Source organism: Rhinatrema bivittatum, chromosome 4 (assembly GCF_901001135.1).
Source record: "Rhinatrema bivittatum chromosome 4, aRhiBiv1.1, whole genome shotgun sequence".
NCBI lineage: Eukaryota > Metazoa > Chordata > Amphibia > Gymnophiona > Rhinatrematidae > Rhinatrema > Rhinatrema bivittatum.
The window spans coordinates 132,737,365-132,760,046 of NC_042618.1; the positions used below are offsets into that span (position 1 = coordinate 132,737,365).

Consider the following 22,682-nt stretch of genomic DNA (forward strand, 5'->3'; position numbering starts at 1 on the left):
AGTCCGCACTTCCGTGTCCGTCCCCTCCTCCCCCCCCCTCTTTCCCGCCGCCCCACATATCACACAGAAACTCAATGCTTGGTGAAACAAGGCCGCAGCATTTATTAACATTAATTAGAATAAATCACCATAATCAATTAGAATAAATCAACATAATTACATTTCCGGTACCCGAGCCGTCGGTACGTCCACCCTAGTGCATTCCGGGCGTCAAACCGGCGTCCGCCGTTTAAGCCAGACCGCCACCATCTTACCGGCCCCCCGCCGTGCCAAAGCCACGGGGCCATTCTTCGAGGCTGCCCACGCCTGTATACATGCACTTTCTTTTTCCTAGGACTTCCGGTCCGTCCTGACCGTGTCCTCTATGTCCCCACCTACCTACCGACTCGGGTACCCCCGCCTTGCTGCGACGAATCCTTCCTTTCTTATCCACATGTAATTCGCCCTCCTTCTCCCCTGTCTCCCGATACCCCGTCACTTCGTGGCCACCCCCTTCTGCTACTGTGGGCGGGTGGGTGGGTGAACCGGCGAGCGCTGGCCAGGAAAAAGGATCGAGGCCGGTGCTCGCCGGCGTCTTAAAGGCCCCGGGTCTCGCGAGAGACCCGCGGGCCGACGTCATCGCGTCGATGACGCGCCAGCGCCGTCCCTCGCGCTGCCCCACCCCCTCCCGGGGGCCGACGTCACCGCACCGCCGCGCCGCCCCTCCCTGCACCCGGGGGCCGGATCGTGCGCCGCCGCGCGACCAGCCCGCACCGCCGCGCGAACACCCACGCCTCGGGACGGGGGGGGGGGGGGCCCTCCCCTCCGGCGGACGCCATGTTAAGGGGGGGCCCTCCCCACACGAGGTGAGTCGGCCCGTTTTAACATTGGCAGTCCGCACTTCCGTGTCCGTCCCCTCCTCCCCCCCCCCTCTTTCCCGCCGCCCCACATATCACACAGAAACTCAATGCTTGGTGAAACAAGGCCGCAGCATTTATTAACATTAATTAGAATAAATCACCATAATCATTAGAATAAATCAACATAATTACATTTCCGGTACCCGAGCCGTCGGTACGTCCACCCTAGTGCATTCCGGGCGTCAAACCGGCGTCCGCCGTTTAAGCCAGACCGCCACCATCTTACCGGCCCCCCGCCGTGCCAAAGCCACGGGGCCATTCTTCGAGGCTGCCCACGCCTGTATACATGCACTTTCTTTTTCCTAGGACTTCCGGTCCGTCCTGACCGTGTCCTCTATGTCCCCACCTACCTACCGACTCGGGTACCCCCGCCACCAGACTGGGACAGTGCCCCCACTTGTCTCAGTCTCCCCCCAATTGCTGCGGCCCAACCTTGCACAAAACCCGCTCCAGCGATTCTTGAATGGAGTTATTAAATAAATCGTAACCTATGTCCGACAGATGTATTTGGTCCGGCCTATACAGGCCTGAGCATGGCTCGTCTGCCCATTCATGCCTGATTTGGTGAATGCCCCCCTGTTGCGCCCATAAACAGACCTGCCTATTAATCTTCTTTCTCCCCCTACCCCATAACTTGCTGCCCTGCCATTTAATCCTCGGTATTATCTCTGACCAAACTATGGCTGTTCCCGGTGTCAACTCGCTAATCGCGGCCAGGTCCCTCTTTACCATCTCAATCAATTGTTTGGCCGAATGCACCCCCAGGTCGTTTCCCCCGAGGTGAATAACTATGGCGTCTGGGTGTTGAGACGTGCATAGTTTTTGCCGCAGGTCCGATAACAGGTGTTCCCATTTCATTCCTGACCTTCCCATCCATTTCAGGCTGACTCCTTTCGGAGCCAGCCCCAAGTGCGCTCCATAAGGTCTCTCCTGCGCCCTTTTGGCCGCCCATCTCACGAAGGAATGTCCTATTACCCATGCTATCTTCCTTTGGTTCCGTGCATCTGCGGGTGAAATTAAACGCATTAGTTATCCATCTGAGTGAACTCCGGCCTCACATACCGCTTGGCCACCGCGGATTGCCAACGACCGATCTTACGGATGGTCTCCATCGGCAAGCCCGCTTGCGCTGCGCTGGTCGCTACCCCGATCCGGAACGAGTGTGTTCCATACTCTCTCGGGTCCAATCCAATGCTTTCTAACGCTGTGCGCAACACCGCAGTGAACTGATACCTCGTTAGCGGAACGCCATCCCTATGCACCAGCAAATGCTCCCCGCCCTTCGGCCGTACCCGCAAATAGTTCTTTATGTTCTTCACCGGGCAGGTTACCTGTGCCCCCGCTGTTGTCAATATAATCTCGACCCCTTTCGCCATCTGGTCTGTCTTTGATTTGTGTACTCGAAGTCTAATGAGCCGATCCTGAGCTTGTACGTTGCCGTACAATAACCCGTTATTACCCTTATCGTTTTTGGATGGGGCCACCAACTCGCTAACCCTTAACGCGGCGAAAAAGGCCGTACAGAATGCTGCCCTGAACAATGTCGCCTCAAACGGCTCGGTGCATACTTGCTGTACTGCGTGCCACAATCTGACCAATAGCTCATGCGTGATGGGCCGTCTTTTATCGCCTTCCCATGCTACCTCCCTCGCCCACCCTGCTAGCAACGTCTTGACTATGAAGAAGCTGAACGGATCCCCCAGCCCCTGCGCCTTCGTGAAGAAGGCAAAACCGGCCAAATGGTTGATCGTGACTCCCCTGGACCGGCCTGCCTCCTTTGACCGTGATATAAAGCGAACTATCTGATTGGCCTCTACTACCCCTGGCGCGCTGCCCTGCTCTAACAGAAATTCCTGGACCTTCTCATAACCCCGGCAGTATGCTTTCCAGGTCGCCGGGGCAACCGACGCCCTCAACAATCCCTGCTCGACCTTGCTCCAATCTGCCATAGATGGGCCGGTATTGGGACTCCCTCCGCCTCTGCCTCCGGCACCTGTTGGCGAAAAAGATCCCACTTAGCCCTTGATAACGCATCCGCCACCTGGTTCCGGGCACCCGGTACATGTTTTGTCCCTATGGTCATGTTCCCTCGCAAGCTCTGCAGGACCACTTCCCTCAACAATCCAGCCACCCGGGGACAGTGGGCAGCCTGTTTGTTCAACACCGTCACTACTGCCGAGTTGTCACACCAAAAGACTATTCGTTTGTCGCGCAACTTGTGGGCCCACACTGTAATCGCTACCAATATGGGGAAGAGTTCCAGGAACGTTATATTCCGTACCAAGCCGTCGTCCCGCCATGCCTGCGGCCATGGCGCAGCACACCAGGCGCCTTGGCAATACGCCCCGAATCCCCAACCGCCTGATGCGTCCGTGTAAATATCTAAATCTCTGTTGGACATTACCTCCTCCTGCCACATTGCTACACCGTTGAAATTTTCCAAGAATTGCAACCACATCACAATTTCGGCCCTTATCGGTCTCGCTACTCTGATGTGGTGGTGCGGTCTCCTTACCCCTATTGTCGCCTCTGACAATCGCCTCAAGAAAGCCCTTCCCATGGGTATTACCCGGGTGGCGAAATTCAGACTTCCTATTAAGGATTGCATCGCGGTTAAGGTGACCTTCCTTGATGCCAGTGTCTGCCTAAGCAAGTCCCGTAGCTTACACACCTTCTCTAACGGTAATCTTGATGTCATTGTCTGGGTGTCTATCTCTATGCCCAAAAAGGACAGGGTAGTAGCGGGGCCCTCCGTCTTTTCCTGTGCCAATGGAACCCCAAACTCTCGGGCCATTCCCTGAAATTCTACTAACAGCTGTGCACAGGTGTCCGTATTGGCCGGTCCCACAAACAAGAAGTCGTCTAGGTAGTGGACCACATTGCCATTCCCTGCCCTTTCTCGCAATGCCCAATGTAAGAATGTACTGAACATTTCGAAATAAGCACAAGATATGGAACACCCCATCGGCATACATTTGTCGAAGTAGTAACTGCCTTTGAAGCGAAAACCTAGTAGCGGGAAGCTGTCGGGGTGCACGGGCAGCAGTCTGAATGCGGACTTTATGTCAGCCTTGGCCAGTAAAGCCCCGCGGCCGCATTGCCTTACCAAAGTGATCGCCTCATCGAAGGATGCATATTGGACCCTGCAAGCCTCCTCCGGCACGTGATCATTAACCGAGTCACCTGGGGGATAGGACAGGTTCTGAATAAGTCTGAATTCCCCTCTCTCTTTCTTGGGCACTACTGCCAGGGGCGATATCATCATATCCTGGAATGGGGGGTCCGCGAATGGGCCTGCCATCCTGCCCAATTCGATCTCCTTAAGTACCTTCTGTTGTACTATGCCCGCGTGTCTCACCACTGAGGCCGCATTACCTAAACTTGCGCTCCTAATTTTTCCCGTGAACGGTATTCTAAAACCATATCTAAAACCCTCCCGCAGCCTGGCAGCGTCTAAACTTCTAGGGTATTCTGCCAGCCATTCCGACATGGTCACCAATTGTATCGGCGAAGGTGCCTTGCTGAACACACTATTGCCTTCCTCCTCCACCGAGATTTCCTGCCGGCCCTTGCCCTTTCCTGACACACTTACTTGCCGGGTGCGGTCCGGCACACATGGAACACACGTGCTTAAATTTGCATTCATGGAAGGTGCACCCTGCCTTATTGAATCTCCAACACACTTTGCTATTCCCGCTCTCTCCCCAGGCACTACTCCCCGGCGTAGGTGTCCCGTTGCCCGCCTTTGCGGTCCCATGTGCTCCACTTGTATCGAGGACCTTGCTAGTCATCTGACGCAGCCACAGGCCGACGTCCTGTGTTCCCCAAGACATACTCTTGTTGTCTTCCATTTTGTCCCTAAACTGCTCGTCATAATTCAACCAGCACCAGCCCTGATACTCCTTGTAACCCTCGAGTATGGCATCTGCGTAGCTAAGCATGGGCGCATACTGCGACGGGTCCTCCCTTCCCGTGATACTGATCATCCTCAAAAAGGCTCTGGCCCAATTTATTATGTTCTTTGCCACCTTCGCGTCCCCCCCTTTCTTCTCCTCCTTCTTTCCCCTCTTTCTTCTTTCCGCTGCGCCTTTCCTGCCCTCCATTATGGAAAATATATCAATGTACTCCCTTCTCCTAATTTTACAGCGCAATGCCCTCGGAACACTTTCCCATAACTCCGCTAAAGGTGGCAGGGCCGCTACGGATGTCGCGCCCGCTGCTACGCGCCCAACCGTCTCAGAGGGCCCTCTTTCCCCTTCACTCCCGTCAGATTCCTCGTCTGACGAGTCAGTGGAAGATTCGCTGTCCTTCCTCCTTCTCTTATTACCCTTTCTTTTTGTCACTGCCTCCTTGTCCCGTCCTCCACTGCTTTGTTCGCTGGGTGCCTCTGACCCGACCGCCACGTCTGCTGCTCCATCCGGAGCTCGTGTCTCACCGTCCTCCCCCGAGCTCGCCTCACCCTCTCTGCTCTCCGTTCCTTGTCCTCTGCCGGCACCGTTTGCCGCGGTCTGTTTCTTGGGTTGGATACCCGACTTAGTCTTCCTCTCTCGCCCTTGGGTGGGCTCCGATATCTTTTGTGCTCCAGTGACCCTGTCCTGTGGAGCCGTCATTCCCCCGGTCGCCGGGTTGTACCATGGCGGAGGGACCTGCCACCATGGGGGGTACATGTGTTGTTGGTAAGGATTACCCATTGCAGCCGTCCATGCCTGTGCACCGTGCTGAGTTCCTCCCAGCCCACTTTGTGTCGACACTGTAGCTGGTCCGGACGCTCCCGAGGGCTGCATAGCCCCTGTTCCCATCGCCGGCCAGAAAGGCCATCCCCACTGCGGTGGGCCGCCTTGCCCCGACTCCAAATGCCTGTCCTGCGACCCATGGTTGCTGCCTTGCTCCGCCGGGGCTGGCTTCGCCTGCTGTCGCCGGCCTCTGTTCTTCTTCGCTTGCACCTTGACCTTTTCGGCCAATCCTGGCTCTTTCCGGTTCCTGGTCTGCGGTCTCCGCCTCCCCCCGGCTTCACGCCCTCCTTCCCCTTTGTTTGGGGCAGGATCCGCCGGTGCGTCCCGTGGCTCTGCGCCCCTCCGCTGCCGTGTTCCTCCTCGGGCTTTCTGCTGCCTTGCTCCTCCCCGGGTTTTCTGTGCCCCTTTACCTGGCATGCTCGCGATCAATACAAGTGACTCTCTTTCTGTTCTTTATTTAATTGTTTATTATTGTTTTACTCACGGTTTGCCGCTTCTAATGGGATGAGCGCTGGCTGGTACCTTGCGTCGCTCCTGTGCTCTGCTCCAGCTCTTTTTTGCCTTCGGGAGTGAGTTGCTTTAAAATTCTTTGCAGGGCTGAAATCGGTGCACAGGCACGTGGTTCCCAGCTCCTCGGCTGTCCAGCTCCCACCTGGTCCTTCCAGCCGATGCTTCCACTCGCTGCGCTGCTCTGTCCTTCCTCCGCCCTGCCCGGGCTGCCCACGTGGCCACCGCCTGCCTGCCTGCCTCTTTGAATCAAGGTCCGGATCGCTGCTTCAGCTTGCTGAGCTGCTCTGCCCTTCCGGCGTCTGTGCACTGCCACGTGGTTCCCCTGCGGCTCGACTGTCCTGCTTCAGTATGCTGCGCTGCTCTGTCCTTCCTCCTCTCTGCTCGGCTGCCCACGTGGCCACCACCTGGCAAGCTCTTTAAATCAACATCCAGCTCGCAGCTTCACCTGAGCTGCTCTGCCCTTCCTCCGCGCTGCTTGGGCTGCCCTCGTGGCCAGTTGCTAGCGTTCCCGGCGCTGGCTGCTGCAACGGGGGCTGTTCCCTTTAAATTTTTTCTTTTTCGCGGGTCCTTTGTCTTTCTGGGTGGCCACTGCTGTGCCTGCCGCTCCGTCCGTCCTCCCGGACGTCCCCGGCTGAGTCGATCGACTTTAAGCCTCTGTGGGCCGCTTTAGCCTCCGTGCGCTGCTCCAGGCGCTTTAGCCTCCGTGCGCTGCTCCAGGCCTGATGCTCCGTTCGAAATCCGCCCGAAATCGGCACCAGTGAACCGGCGAGCGCTGGCCAGGAAAAAGGATCGAGGCCGGCGCTCGCCGGCGTCTTAAAGGCCCCGGGTCTCGCGAGAGACCCGCGGGCCGACGTCATCGCGTCGATGACGCGCCAGCGCCGTCCCTCGCGCTGCCCCACCCCCTCCCGGGGGCCGACGTCACCGCACCGCCGCGCCGCCCCTCCCTGCACCGGGGGCCGGATCGCGCGCCGCCCGCGCGACCAGCCCGCACCGCCGCGCGAACACCCACGCCTCGGGACGGGGGGGGGGGGGCCCTCCCCTCCGGCGGACGCCATGTTAAGGGGGGGCCCTCCCCACACGAGGTGAGTCGGCCCGTTTTTACCAGGGTCCATGTGGTGAGATGAAGCAAAAAATAAATAGAATGGGTTATATTTGCTGAATGCGTTAATCTTATAGATTGGCTCCAGAACCACTTCCAGTTAAAAGAGCAAGGATCCAGAGCTAATTCTTTTTCCCAAACCTCTAAATGATGAATGAGAACGAAGCAACCTATAAAATAAAGATGCTTCATGTCCCGAAAGATGAAATTTAAGACTTAAAGAATACAACTCAGGAACTTCAATCAGAGAATCTAAAGAAGTAATGCTATGTGTAATACAATGGCATAGCTGAAGACATCTGTATCTTTGAGACATCTCAAACAATAGAAGTTGCTTTCTCTCTAACATCTGCTGAAGGGTACATATTCCTTTTGTTTGCCTCATACACCAGTTAATTATTATTTATTTTTTTATTAATAAGTAGAAGAGAATTATGCCAGAGGGGAGAACACATGCTATAATTCCATCTGGTTTCCAAAAATGTATCTAAAGCACATAAAACTGAATGAGTGGCTTCTAGAATAGGAATTATCTATATGTATTTAGAGATTTTCATTCCAGGCAATAGATTCAAAGGTAAGGATCAACTAAGTTTTCTTCTAGGTTCAACTAATTGGAATATAATGCAAGTCTTTTCTTTCCAAGACCCAACTGATTCCATACCACAAGAGGAAAGCACAGTGATAGTTATACAAATCTGGAAAGTCAACCCCACATAGTTTTAGTGTTTGTAAAACAATTCATGGTTTCCTTTTCTATAGAAATAATGTCAATAGTATGTCAATTTTTACATAAAAGGACTTGGAAATAAAAATATCAAACTTAAAATATAGTTTATTCTGGGAGATAATGTAATTTTAAAGACTTCCAACCTTCCCCACCAAGATAGATATAATGGGGACCATCACTGTATAGCGTCTTCCAACAGGTTTGTAAATTTTTCACTGATGTTTATTTATTATTTATTTAAACATTTTTATATACCGAAGTTCGTATGGACACCACATCGGTTTACATAAAACGATAGGGAAGAGGAGGAAGAGAGATCGGAAGAAAAAAAGTTACATTATAACAAATAACTGATTAGAAAAATAAGAGAGGCTAAGAGAAGTGAACAGGATAGAGAAGAGCGGATAGAAAAGGAGGAGAGGTTAGAGGAACAGGTAACTGGTTTAAGAAAACAGAGTTAACTCAAAAGGGGGGTGAATGTACAGTGAGGGGGTAGGAGGTTGTCAAATAAGAGTGGAGGGGTGTTGAGAGAAGGCCTGTTTAAAGAGCCAGGTTTTTAATTTCTTTTTGAAGGTCTGGGTGCAAGGCTCAAGTTGAATATCAGGGGGCAACGAAATCCAGTGCTGGGGGCCAACAATGGATAAAGCACGGTTTTTGGTGGAGTTGAGGTGTGTGTGTTTGGTGGGGGGAATGAATAGTGTGCCGGTGTAGGAGGATCTGGTGAGTCTGGTAGGAGTGTGGAAGTATAAGGATTTGTTTAGCCATTGCATGTCTGGGTTGTAGAGGGTTTTGTGAATTAAGGAGAGGATCTTGTATAGAATTCCATCATAGAATCATTATCTGGCATGAAAGTAATTCCCAAATATTTGAAACCATTGGGAAACCATTTGTAATTTAAATCAGGGAGATCCAATTGAACACATAAGGTATTAAGCAGCATAAATTCTGTTTTGTCCCAGTTGACTTTGAATCAAGAAAAAAAAATGAGAATTCACTAATAAAATCTAAAAGTTTATTAATAGAATACTCAGGGTTAGATAAAGTAATGTCATCTGCATATGTAGCTGTTTTATAATTCTGGCCTTTCACAGTAATCCCCAAAATATTTTCAGATTACATCGAGTAGTTCTAATGATAAAATAAAAGCAAAGTTGATAACAGGCATCCTTGCCTCATACCTTAGCCTAGAGGAAACTACCAGAAAGGACACAGTTAGCCAGAATCCTTGAATGCAGATTACTGTATACATCCCAATACATTTAATGAAAAAATCTCCAAAACCAAACCATGTGAGAACTTTGCATATATACTCCCATTCTACTCAATCAAATGCTTTCTCTGTTTCTGTGATCTTGTTACTGAGATCAGATCATGAAATAATCTAGCATTATCAAAAATGTGTCTTTTTAATAAATTCCACTTGATCCGGATGAATTAGATCAGTCAGAATCAAGTCGAGTAGCTAATATTTTAGTGTAAATTGTACAATCTACATTCAGGAGAGAGATGGGTCTATAATTTTGAGTTAATAAAGGATGTCTTCCGGGCTTTTCTAGTAATACTATATTAGCCTTCAAAAAATTATCTGAAGCTTTTCCATCTTTAATATATTGTGAATATAAAGCGTTATGTTTGGGAAGGAAACAAGGTTTAAACATTTTACAGAATTCCACAGGACATCCATCCCGGGGTTTTGTTTGGTGAAAGAATATCAATGGCTTGATTAATCTCTCTCTCAGTTATGGAAGAGTCTCACCCCTTAATGTAGCTTTAAATGTATCCCAAACCACAGGATATGAAATGAATTCTGTCACTGATTGAGAAAAACCTCAGGAACAAATATAGAAATTTTCTCCAAGGTGACTTTATCTTTTTTTAAATTTACTGTTTGTACAAAATACAACAAAGAATCAGATCATAATCAAAACAGAAAACTACAGCACTGACCACAGAATGTTAGCTCCATCAACATTTTAGTTACCCCTACACCCACCTCCTCCCCAGCCTCACCCCTAAACAACCCACTCCACCCATCCCATCTCACCCAAGATTAGGACTCATATGGATAAATACACCATCTGTAAGGAGCCCTGAACCAATAAATCCCCTATCTTGAACCTGCAAGAGCCCGCTAAGATATAAAAGAACTCCAGGTATTCTCAGTCCTCGGAATATCATCATGAAGATGAACAGTCAATTTATATTTATTTATTTATTTAGAATTTCTTCTATACCGATAGCCGTTTGCACATCGTATCGGTTTACATATAACCAAAAACAATTAGACGAGCCTTGGAACAATTAGGCAGAGCTCTTACAAGGAACAAGAAACAATCAATAATGTGAGGGAATGAGATAGTAAAACAAATGTATGTTAAAAATACGAGGAACTTATAATACATGATATTCTAAAATACTAAGAAAAATATATTACTCTAGAGTACTAAAGAACGAGATACGGTGATCTAAAGTTCAAAGGTACAGAAACTTTTGGTCGTTCCAGAGCAACGCTCGTGGAAAATTTACAGGGCAGTAAAATAAACGTCTATGCTGAATGGAAGGTTACATAAAGATCTTGAGGAGGGGATCAAGGGGAGCTCAGATAAGTAAATGGATAAAAAAGGTTCCTCAGGGAAATTGATGGGAAGGGGTATAGGGAGGGGGACTGACGTAGTTATTATAACAATTGATTCGACTACACCGAATTTAGGAATTCTTCTCTGTGAGGGAGGAAAGTGAAGGGTAGGTCTGTAAGAACAGCCATGTTTTTAGTTGTTTTTTAAAATTTAGGCATGGAGGTTTCTGTACGAAGATCTGGAGGTAGGGAGTTCCATAGGGTGGGGCCGGCAAGAGAAAAGGCTCTGTTCAAAGTGGAGGTAAGTTTGGTGGACTTGATTGAAGGGGTGCGGAGTGTTCCTTGGAGGGCAGGGCGAGTGGGTCTTGAGGAAGTGCGAGGAAGGAGAGGAGGGTTGATCCATTGGAGGTTTTCATTTGTAATGTTTTTATGGATAAGGGAAAGAGCTTTGAAATGTATTCGTGATTGTATTGGTAGCCAATGAAGTTCGATAAGCTTAGGTGTAATGTGGTCTCTTTTTTTGGAATTAGAAAGGATACGTGCAGCGGCGTTTTGTAGGAGTTGTAACGGTTTAGTGTATGTGGAGGGGAGGCCGAGGAGGAGAGCGTTACAGTAGTCTATTTTGAAGAATATAATAGACTGTAGTACTGTGCGAAAGTCAGAGAAATGTAGTAAAGGTCTGAGTTTTTTAATCGTTTGTAGCTTATAATAGCAGTCCCTTAGGATGGATTTAATAAAGGGTTTGAAAGAGAGCTGATTGTCAATAAGAACACCCAAGTTACGGGTGTGAGAGGGGAAGGGAGTGGTGGAGTGAGAGAGGGGGATAGGGGGAAACGGATGTTTGTTGGAGATAATGAGGAGTTCAGTTTTTTGAGGGTTGAGAGCGAGGTGCATGTCCGTGAGGAGGTGATTGATAGATGAGAGGCAGGATTCCCAGTTTTGGAGAGCGGTTTGGAGGGAGTCAGAGAAGGGGAAGAGGATTTGCACATCATCTGCATAGACGAAGTGTTTGATGCCAAGGTTAGTGAGGAGGGTGGTAAGGGGAAGCATGTAAATGTTAAAGAGGGTGGAAGAGAGTGAGGATCCCTGGGGGCGCCATGATCAAGACTGATGGGCTCAGATTCAGTGTGATTAGTTAGGACAGTGAAATAGCGATCTTGCAGGTAAGATTGTATCCAGGAGAGGGCAGTACCTGAGATCCCAATACTTTTTAGGATGTTGATAAGGATAGTGTGATTGACAGTGTCGAATGCCGCAGAGATGTCCAACATGGCAATCAGATAAGAAGAACCGGAATCAATTCCTTTGATTAGGGTGTCGGTAAGAGAAAGGAGTAAAGTGTCGGTACTAAGATGCTTCCTGAAACCAAATTGTGTTGAGGAAAGAATGTTATGTTGTTCAAGGTAGAGAGAGAGGCGAGAGTTGACTAGTTTTTCAAGGATTTTAGCTAGGAGGGGGAGGTTGGAAACAGGTCTGAAATTGGAAAGGATGGAGGGATCGAGATTAGGTTTTTTGAGGATCGGTTTGACCACAGCTTGTTTGAGAAAGTTGGGGACTGTGCCTTGTTCCAAGGAGCAGTTGCAGATGTTTGCCAGGGGTTTGGCAATTTCTTTGGGAATGGATAGTAGAAGTTTGGAGGGGATTGTTTCAGAGGGATGTGAGGATGGTTTATGTTCAAACAGTTTTATTGATTTTGTCAAATAAATGAACAATTACAACAGTGAGGAAGACGTGTTCCTGAACCAACCTCATTAGCAACTATTTACAACTCATTTCCGGCTGCCTCAAATTCCCCCCTTCCCTCCATCCCATCCTTCCCCTCCCCAGGTACATTGGCAGTGATATGTAACAAGCCAAGGATCGTACAATGAAAGAAACTCAATAGCCAGTAATATCGTAAGTTAGTCGTTGACAACTAAACTACGTGCTCGATGTGGTAAGCTTTGTATATATGGGTCCCAGGTTTTAAGAAATGCTCGCCGAAGACGTGGCAATTCTCGTGACCCCACGCTTTCCATAGTCATCATCGCATGAAGATGGTTCCGCCATACCCAAAAGGATGGCGAATCTGCAGAGCGCCATAACAACAATATCATTTTTTTTCCCACTAAGCAGGCTTTTTGGAAAAATAGACGTGAGCCAGGATCTCTTATCCGAATGGGTGAAACACAACCAAATAAGAACCACTGGGGTGAGAACAGGATAGGCAAATTTAAAAGATCTTCCAAATAACTTGCCACTTTGCGCCAAAAACGCTTCACTGTAGGACATGACCAAAAAGCATGAGATAAAGTACCAACGGCAAGGTTACATCGAACACAAGACGCCGAAGGTGCTATTGTCAATTGTTTTGCTACTAAGGGCGATACATATGTCCGAGTTAAAAATTTAAATTGCAATTCCCTGTAATACATATTAGAAGAGATCCTGGCTATACGCCTAAAGCCCACCTTTAAGATAGAGCTAGTCACAGTAAAGTCTCCATCATGGTTCCAGCGAGCTGCCAGCAAAGAGCATGTATCCAACCCTACCTTTTGACGTAAGGCTTTATAATAATTAGACAAAGAGGGGGCCTTAGTGCGGGCAAAACAAAAAAGTTTTTCCAGTGTGTGAAATACCACAGGTTACTTTGATACCGCAGGCAAGGCCCTTAGGTAGTAGAGCACTTGTAGATATGGGAATATATGTGGGGCCCCCAATCCATACATATCACCAATTTCTTGAAAGTTCAACAACTCTCCGTCTGTTTTGAGAAGGTGTCCAAGGTAGACAATACCTTTCGTCACCCATATGCGGTATGACCTTGACTGAGATCCCGGGGAAAAGTCATCATTCCCTATTAGAGGGAGAAAGTAAGCACATACTCTAGAGTTTTGCAGTAGTTTCGAGAGTCTCATCCAAGTTTGCCGAATGGGCTTAATGAGTGCCGATTGGTTTAGGAAAGGAGGAAGACTAATAGACTGAGCTTGTAGCACATATGAAGGTGCTCGGGGATACATAACTGAGTTGTCCGCCTCAATTGCTGTATAATAGGGTGTGGTTATTTAGCCAATCCCGTATCAATCGCATGTTACATGCCAAGTTATATAGAGCCAAATCCAGGAGCCCCAAGCCTCCTCCTCCCCAGCGATTTTTTAACCAGGAAAGTGGTATCCTCGATTTCCCCCCCTTCCATATAAATCTATGAACCACACTCTCTAACTTAGCCAGGTCTTTCTTCCGTACCAGTAAGGGTAGATTTGGAAAAGATAGAGCCAGCGAGGAAGAATAGCCATTTTGAACAGATTTACCCGGCCTCCCAGGGAAATTGGGAGGGACTGCCAAAGAGCTAACATATCTTGTGTTTTAGTAATTAAGCTTGGGATATTTACCTCATAAATTTGCTCTGGGTCGGCCGGTATACGGACACCCAGGTATCGAAATGCGTCTCCCGCCCACCGCAGGGGAAACTGCCCACGCCATTGCACCTGCAATGTCGCTGGAAACGCTAATGCCGAGGACTTTGATACATTCAATCGTAGTCCGGAGAAAATCCCCAAATTCTCTATAATTCGCATCAATGGGGGTAGTGAGGCCTGAGGCTTAGTTATAAAAACCAATAAATCATCCGCAAATTCCACATATTTAAAGATTTGTGGGCCGAAGCGGACACCTCGGATATCAGGCTCGGTCTGAATGGCGAGTAAAAGAGGTTCTAATTGCAATATAAACAATAGTGGGGATAGGGGGCAACCTTGGCGGGTGCCCCTGGTTATCTGAAAGGATTGTGATTGTACCCCGTTGGCAGTGATTACTGCCTGAAGATCCTGGTATAGCAGGTGGATCACATTGAGAAAAAACCCTCCAAAACCCATTTTGTGCAGAACATAAAATAGATAATCCCATTCCACTCTGTCGAAGGCCTTTTCGGCGTCGAAACTAATGGCCAAATAGGGGGTAGACATTTGCTGGCATATTGTCATTGCTGTTAATACTCTGCGTATGTTAGCTAATGCATATCTCTGGCATACAAAGCCCACTTGATGGTCCCCAATTAGATTAGGGAGAATGAGTGCTAGCCTGTCTGCCAGTATCTTTGCCAACAGTTTCTGATCATAATTTAGAAGGGATATGGGCCGATATGATTCCGGCAAAATCAAGTCTTTACCGGGTTTTGGTATAAGTGTGATATGAGCAAGATTGGCATTTGTGGGGAATGCACCTTGATCTATCAAGTCCGTGAATACACCTGCCAACGTGGGGGAGATAGAGTTCCGCAGGAGCTTATAGAACTCTGCCGTGTATCCATCCGGTCCTGGGGCTTTAAAGCCCTTTGAATGATGGATAGCGAAGCTAACCTCCGCTTCTGTAATAGGCATGTTGAGCCCTTCCTTCTGATCTGGCGTTAAATGTGGCAAGGATAGCGCCTGAAGAAAAGCTTGTAAGTCTTGAAAAAAAATTCCACCCAAGAAAAAGCAGCCCGATCCAGATGAAGCCCAGAAGGAACTGGAGCTGGTCCCACAGAACTTCCCTCACCTGCAGAAGAGCCAGTCAAGGGAGAACCAAGGTCTGGTGTCACTCCTGTCAACAAGGCTGAAACCCATCAGCAGAATGGGAGGAGCCAGGATTAGCAAAATCTGAGGAAGACAAATCTCCCTGAACATTTGATCAGTGATGACACAGGTTAGAAGCCCTAATATGACAGGTAACACAAATAGGAAGATGCTTAGACTTGTTTACTGGCGCCATCTCAGTGGGAAACATGCATCTGAACAGCTCGTGCTCAAAAATTTATGTGCACAAAACTGAAACGCCGCAGAAGTAAACCCGATAAGGCACATGGCACAACTTGTGTGCCAAGTTCGAAATCATGAAAAGTTCTGCAATATTTGACCCAGGGGCCAGTAAGAAATTAAGGGCTCTATAGAGCAGATGGGATCTAGTCTGTTCAGACTTAGGCCTTGCTCAAGTAGTCTCAATGGGGAAATCGCCCTTGAAATAGGAGTTACGCGGCGTGTATCTTCCTTCGTACCTCCCATCCTCCCTGAGTGAATTGAAGGGATTGAAGATTTGAAGAATAATTGTGTTGGTAACACCTAGGCCTGGTGCATGGATTGTATAGAGCCCCAGTCTGAGGCTTGAGGAAGGAAGCATTGCCGGTGTTGAGGATCAATGCACCGGTGAATGCTACGTTGCTGGCACTGGTACTCCACTCAATTTCATCATTGGTGCCAAGGCCCAATGCTTCTTCAATGCTGAGGAACAGCATTACTTCTTTTTATCAGCACCGAGGCCCATGAACTACACAAGGACTTAACACCTGAGACTGATGCTTTTACTGCTTACTTGACCCTGACAAGGTGGAGGGGCCCCAGGCCTGTTCCAACAAGGAAGGAGGCTTACTCAAGAAGCTCCTGCTCAACTTGGCTCCCGGGGAGCTAGAAGAGGCTCTGCTCTGGGAGGAACAGCTGTAGCTCTTCAGAGACTTACACAGATTCTTCATTTTTCAGGCTCTGGAATTCTGAGAACTCGGACATCCAGCCACAGTGGTAGTAGACTGGCTGTGATTCAGACCTAGGCACTGGTAACAAATATGTCCATCAGTAATGGATATCTTCCTGGATGTTTTTTTAAATTTAGCCCTGGAAAGTGCTGCTGGGGGAGCTGCCGCAGCAGCAAGATAATATAGTTATAGAAAAATTTAGAATAAAGATACTAACAGATATCACTTAAAGAAAACAGATAGGGTACACACCTGTGCTGATACTTAGATGAAAAAGACTTAAGGGGATCATGAGGCAACTCCTGAACATGCTTATTAGAGCAAATGCTCTAAGACTGAAGAGAGAAGGAACTGTTCAATGCCACTGGATGATGTTGCCCATGTGTCATGGCTAATTTTGCTCTGCTTGTTGATGGAGAATAATCTTTATACAAAAGGTTTGTGCACCTGCACATGTGACCAACCATACACTAGCTACAGAGTCCTGAGATGTGTTTTGAACATCTGCAGCAGAGTCAGCATTAATTTCAATTTAAAGAAGCCTTGATGACTGGTGTTACTAAGATTCAAACTTTGTGCTAATTTAACCCCTTTTTGAGTCTGTTACTATTCGACCAATATATGGACATGTGTAAACAACAACATGACAAATCACTGATGTTGAGGGCAGCATCATCATATATAAACTCATATACTCAGAAAAACAAGAACTTTTTCAAGAAAATATAAAAAGGATAATTGCACTGTATTTCAATTCAAAACAAAAGTGACTTCACAATTAAAAGTTTGTAACATATGTCTTTGCTTGATAAATAGTCTATTTTTGTACTTGATAAATTTTGTATTTGTCATTTCACATCTGGATTACTGCAATTCCATTTATATTGGCCTTCCTAAGAGATTAATTGGACAACTCAAATTGTACAGAATGTGACAACCAGGCCTATTACAAATAGCAAGTAGCGGGAGAGAGCTACACCTTTTTGTATGGCTTCGACTTCCAATTTCCTCCCAGATACCATTTTAAGGTTTTATCTTTGATATTCCAGGCTTTAGGTGGTATTGGCCACTCTTAACTCATGAATATGATCACTCAAACACAGGGAAGAAGCTGTTTATCCCAGGAACTCAGACTGATGATATCATCAATTAAAACTATCACAGACGAGAACTAGGTCTTGTTCTTTTTTAGGAGCTGCCTTGTATTTTGGAGCATTTTACCTGTAAAGCTAAGGAATTTTTATAACTATTTTCGCTACAGTATCATTTAAAAACTTGGTTCTTTTACCCTATTTAAAGCTGAAACTTTTTTTTTTTTTGAGATGGTAAGTTCTGCTGCGATTAGATGAAATTTTGGTATTTAGTTTTTAATATGTAATTTGGTAACATGATGTCTTGATTTTACTAATTGCTATTTTTATGGGTTTATTTTATATTTGGGATGGGCACTCTGACTGGATTGATCATGCGACATCTGCGGGTAAGGTTTTGTGCTCTTGATTTAAGCTGATCATTAGTCCATTTTATTTTGTGTAAGCTTGTGTCTGTTGATGTTTTGATATAACTGGCTGACAGATGCTAGTTTGTCATTTTATTGTATTTGCATTATGTTATTTAATCTATGTTTGTAATCCACTTTGGAGAGGTTGAGAGAGACCAGAAGGAAGACCATAAATTAATAAATTAAATTAAATGTTTAAAATAATGTGAAAGGCTGTCGATTTTTTTAAAAAAGTACTTTTTGCATAGTTAAAGATGTGAAACTTCATGCAAACATATGCAAATTTACCACAGAATTTACCAACTCTTGCTGCAGAATCTTGAAATATCAGAAGCAGTAAACCAGGGACTATGCCTATATGACATAGAAAACAGAGACAATGCTTCCTATGCACTTGGCTTATCCTATTGATGCCATACTGTAATATATTCAGTGTCCTAGGCTTCAGCACATGATTAAATAGGCTCATCTCCTCTGGCACAGAAGATATAAAAGTCATCAGGAACAATATAGTTATTTTTAACATCTCTGAAAATGAGAAAGATTACAGAATACAAAGCATACAACAGTCTGGTTTAAAGTTCCCTTGACATGAAGATGAACAGAATAAAAAGTAACTAACCTGTCACAGAGTGCTAAATCCTGAGTCCTTCCTGTTTTTACAAACATCATTTTGGCACTGAACAGCAGAGTTTTTATAATGTCAAGCAACAACCTGGAGTCCATTTCTGGATTAGTCAGACTGCGTGACAATAAGCAGCAGCGCTGTATCAGCTGATGACCACAGGTAATGCTATCACTGTGCAGATTTAGGATGGCAGTGCACAAGGAAGCACTGGGAGCCTGGACAGCACAATACCATTAAAAAAAAAAACAAAAAAAAAAAAGCTTTAAATGATGGTATGAGCCTAGGTTGCAAATTATAATGTATTCAAGCATCACCACTACAACAAAGCATATTTAGCACTTAGGACTAAACAAGCAACCTAATACCTTCCCTTCTAGTTTGCATGTCACTGCAAATCTTGTTCCTTTTACTTACCCTCCTCTACTATTATGGATCAAGGTAAATAAGGATGGCACTATTCTGACTCATCTCAATAATAGCATCACTCAGATATGCTGGAATCACAAATGTAGCAAGGACAGCTGAAATGTGACCTCATGGTAGGCAAGTGGTCAAAACAGAAACGATGGCTATAAAATTGTTTATACAATATATTGCAATAATCTATAAATGTATGTGAAATAGCATACATTAAGAAAAGCAGGACAAGAAATGAGACCAAGAAGAGGAGGAGAGTCTCAGAGCAGCAGTTATGGTGATAAATAAGCAATCCAGATGCTCTGAAGGAGAACTAAAGTCATGTCATGACTCATGTGCCACCACAGATTCCCTTTACCTGTTCATAATAGAACTCATTACGCTCTATTTCATTCTCTTCTTCATTCAAGGTCAACCTCCACTGAAGACTGGCCGTTTTGAATAATTGCATCACCTCAGCTAAATCTAGGCTCTCCTCAGCCTGGATCTCTGCAGGCAGGATGTGAGAAATGGTTCAAAAGAATGCACAAGCTATGAGACATGCCTTTCCAATCCAGTGCACATTCATTCCCAACATATTTTTTCGCACAATTGCGTATATGAATATCCCATTACTGGATGTCCTGTTTAAGCGCACACATTTCTTTTCACTGCATTAGCTATTTGAGTTCCTTGTTTGCCCTTAAAGATCTTCTCTAAATCCAGTACCACAGTGACTCTTCTGTGGCAAAGAATGGAATCTGCAACTTGCAGGGCACATCCAGCACTTTCCCAATCACCTGGTAACACCATTAGCACGGTCAGGCCAATCTAATAAAGCGGCACAGAAAACAGGCGCTCAGTGTTCAGCGCCCGCTTTCCTAACATGTGCCCAGCCAACTCTCCTGGGCATGCGATAGAATATTTAAATGAGGGGTTGCGCTGCCAAGGAGGCGCTAGGGACAAATGTGCACCCCTAGTGCCTCCTCGGCAGCGGGCGCCCAGGAGAATTCGGCTGTCAGAGGGTTAGGAAAGTGGATGCTCAATTTTATGAGCGCCTATTTTTCCTAACTTGGGTTAGGAAAATGGACTCATTATTTGAGCATCCTTTTTTCTAACCTGACCGCCGGCAGTTTTTTGTTTTTGTTTTTTTTAACTTTATCCTTTTTGCTCCTCCAACTTAATATCACCACGATATTAAGATGGAGGAAGTACAGAAAAGCAGAATTTTCTTTTCTGTATATGTTTTTGGGCTGCTCAGAAAACCTGGATTACACTCTTACCACCTCCTTAGGCTGGAGTAGCAGCAACTTTGCATAAGATTTTTAAGCATTCTTTAGGTAAGCAAAAACAATGACACAAGAAAAAAAAAAAAGGCTTCAAGTGAGACTACTCAGCTAAACAGCAGCTCCAAAAAGGAGCGGCTCAGGGTCATTAAACATCTGAATTTACTCACACCCAAAGAAGTGCATTGTGCTGCAAGCCACAGACTGCACTCACCAAAAATCTTCACAGTACACAGGAAGGGTAATTTTCAAAGGCATTCCTTAAGGTATCAGTGCTTTACCTGCAAAAATGGCAAGTTTATCTGGACTGAAATGAGGTGTTTCCAGGGGAGGAGTTGGCCCAGCACATGCTTTGGGATTTTCAAAAGGTACACGTGTAAACATTTCCCTGAAAAGTTTCTGTGTACATTTTGTCAGGAGGTAAATGTGGATAGGCAGTTTTGGTGGAATAATTTTCAAAGCAAACATACGCACATAAGTTTGTTTTGAAAATTGTTTGAACTTTTGCGTTGTTTTGCTGACTTTCTTAAGCAAGCCGTTATGAAGTTACCCACCAAAGTGCAATTTTCAATAGTCATTTACACAGGTGAATGGCTATTTAGCCAGGTAAAAGGGCTTTCTGAAAATTACTTTTACCCTCAGGAAGGGTGGGCAAGTGCATTGTAGGACATCACATATCTTTTATCCACCATGAATGGAGGCATTCCTAGGTGTGGGGACAGGGTGGGGAATGCATCACCACATGTAGAGCTTTGCTTTGTCAAAACTACTAGTGTTTTTTTGAAGGGTAAAATTGCCCATAGAAAAAGCAAATGCAAATCTCTGTGAATACTTGTTCCTTAAGCAAATTTCAAAGTGCATACTTTCTCTTTGAGAACTGTGCAGAGTTCCCATAGCCACTTAACTACTCACAGACATTTGAGAATTGTCCCCCAAAACTAAAGCTTACATCATCAGCCTTCGACTCCCTCTCTACCCCATATCTGGGCCTCTGAACCTTTGGTATCTAACGGTTCTCCTCATGTTCCCCAGTCTTTTTCAAATTCAGCTTTTATCTGTCATGAAGCATATTGTGAAATTAATCTATGTAAAAGGTGCTAGATAAAATAAAAACTGAAGCAAGAGGTAAGGACTTGGGGTCAGACAGTACTAACAGATAATCATGAGCCCCTAGAGAAGAAATCAAGGTCTAAAACAGGATGGTGATAAGGTAGATATCTGCTAAAAAAAAAAAAAAAAAGGGCTTGTCAGACAATGCTGCAGAAAGGACTGCATAGCCTTACTTTATCTCACCAAGATAACTGTCTAGATTATCTCCCCCACCTCCTCCATCAGAGTCAGTCTCAAATAATTTGATACATTTTTTATTTTTTTAATTATTCAAATGAAATGCCACCTAATCTGTGCTCCTCACCTTCTGCATGCCCAGGATCTTCCTCTTGTGTGCTGTTAATTTTGAAAAAATAAATTGCACAGTTATCTACAGCAGAACTGGTGATAAAACAATTTGTTAGCTATCTTTATAGGTATTAGCACATTTGGCAAGTTAACATACAAGGATGCTATTTATTAAACCTCTTGGAAAGGAAATGACATACAGTGGGATTGGAGCTTTATGTGCTGTGTTAATGTGTGGTTATGCAACAACTACGGATTCTATTAGATGTGCGTTTCTTGTTTCTGGCCCAATGCAGGACATCCTTCGCAGCGCAAACACATTAGTATGAGATTTTCTGAATAATATTGTAGTACCGAATCTAAGTCCACCCTGCAGTCTATACAGGTACCAAAACCATGATTTACACTGCAGACGTGATAGATGAACACCATGCTGTCCAATACTGCATACTGGTCATTTATAGTGGACTCTTATGAGTTTCAGTGTATCATGAGAAAAATTTGAAATTTCACTCTCCCTACTAATCAACAGGTGAATACATACCAGGCTTTTACACAACGTCCACCTCACTTTACTAGCATGTAGTCCAGTCATACTTTTTCAACATATTTCATTAGACCATGAAACAGATCAGACTTTATAAACCAAGAAAATAGCCACATAGGTCATGCTTGGCTATTTCTCATGGAAACTACTTATGGGATAGTAGAATGCTATTATTCCAGATCATCACGTATTCAAGATCTAAATACTAACAATGAAGACAGAGAAACTCCTCTGAACACTTGCCCTACCATAAAACACTTATTTATTCAAATAAAAGAATGGAGTCCATTTTGGGGCTCTGGCATATCTTTTTAAATGATTATTTTATCTTCTGTTTAAATTACTAAAGACTTTATAATGATGGGGTGAGTTGCACAAGTAAGACAAATATCCTGCACTTCCCAGGGATTTTTCCCTAGAACAGGAAGTTCATTTACTTTAGCAACTGAAATACTCAGAAAGGCAAATAGGGCTTCATGGCAAATTTACGATTTTGGGAACTTGATTGGAACAGAAGTCACCAAACATCTGAGCATTCATTTTAAGGTACATGGAAATTAGACTGGAGATCTTTTCCCCTGCCTTTTATGAAAGAGGCTGAAGACACTTACGTGCAATGCCACTTACTTGTTAGCACAGTAGCTATAGCACTGGTCGCACACACGGGCTGGGTTTTCCCTAAAACCATCCACCACCATTCTGTTAGTAGAGCAGGAACTGCACACCAACCTGCCACACCGCCTGCAGTGATGGCGCCTATTGAACTTCAAAGAGATCCAGGGAAGGGAAATGGTTGTCATTAAAAATAAATTACAATGCTGTAGGTGCAAAGTCATTTAAAAATGTACATATGTGCAACTATTTACATCCTCCCTTCTTGGGGGTAAAATACAAAATA

General features: G+C 45.7%; 1 protein-coding gene across 2 annotated transcripts in view; it reads right to left on the bottom strand.

Annotated features, from left to right (window-relative positions):
• Positions 1-22,682, bottom strand: part of ZFYVE26 (zinc finger FYVE-type containing 26) — a 269,914-nt gene that overhangs the window by 47,715 nt on the left and 199,517 nt on the right. For both annotated transcript variants that reach the window (XM_029598857.1, XM_029598858.1), the window contains 4 exons: positions 22,412-22,548; positions 21,254-21,285; positions 18,933-19,063; positions 18,152-18,372 (listed from right to left, as the gene is read on the bottom strand). In XM_029598857.1, the coding sequence (XP_029454717.1) occupies positions 18,152-18,372; positions 18,933-19,063; positions 21,254-21,285; positions 22,412-22,548 (521 nt within the window). The remainder of the gene's footprint in view (positions 1-18,151; positions 18,373-18,932; positions 19,064-21,253; positions 21,286-22,411; positions 22,549-22,682) is intronic.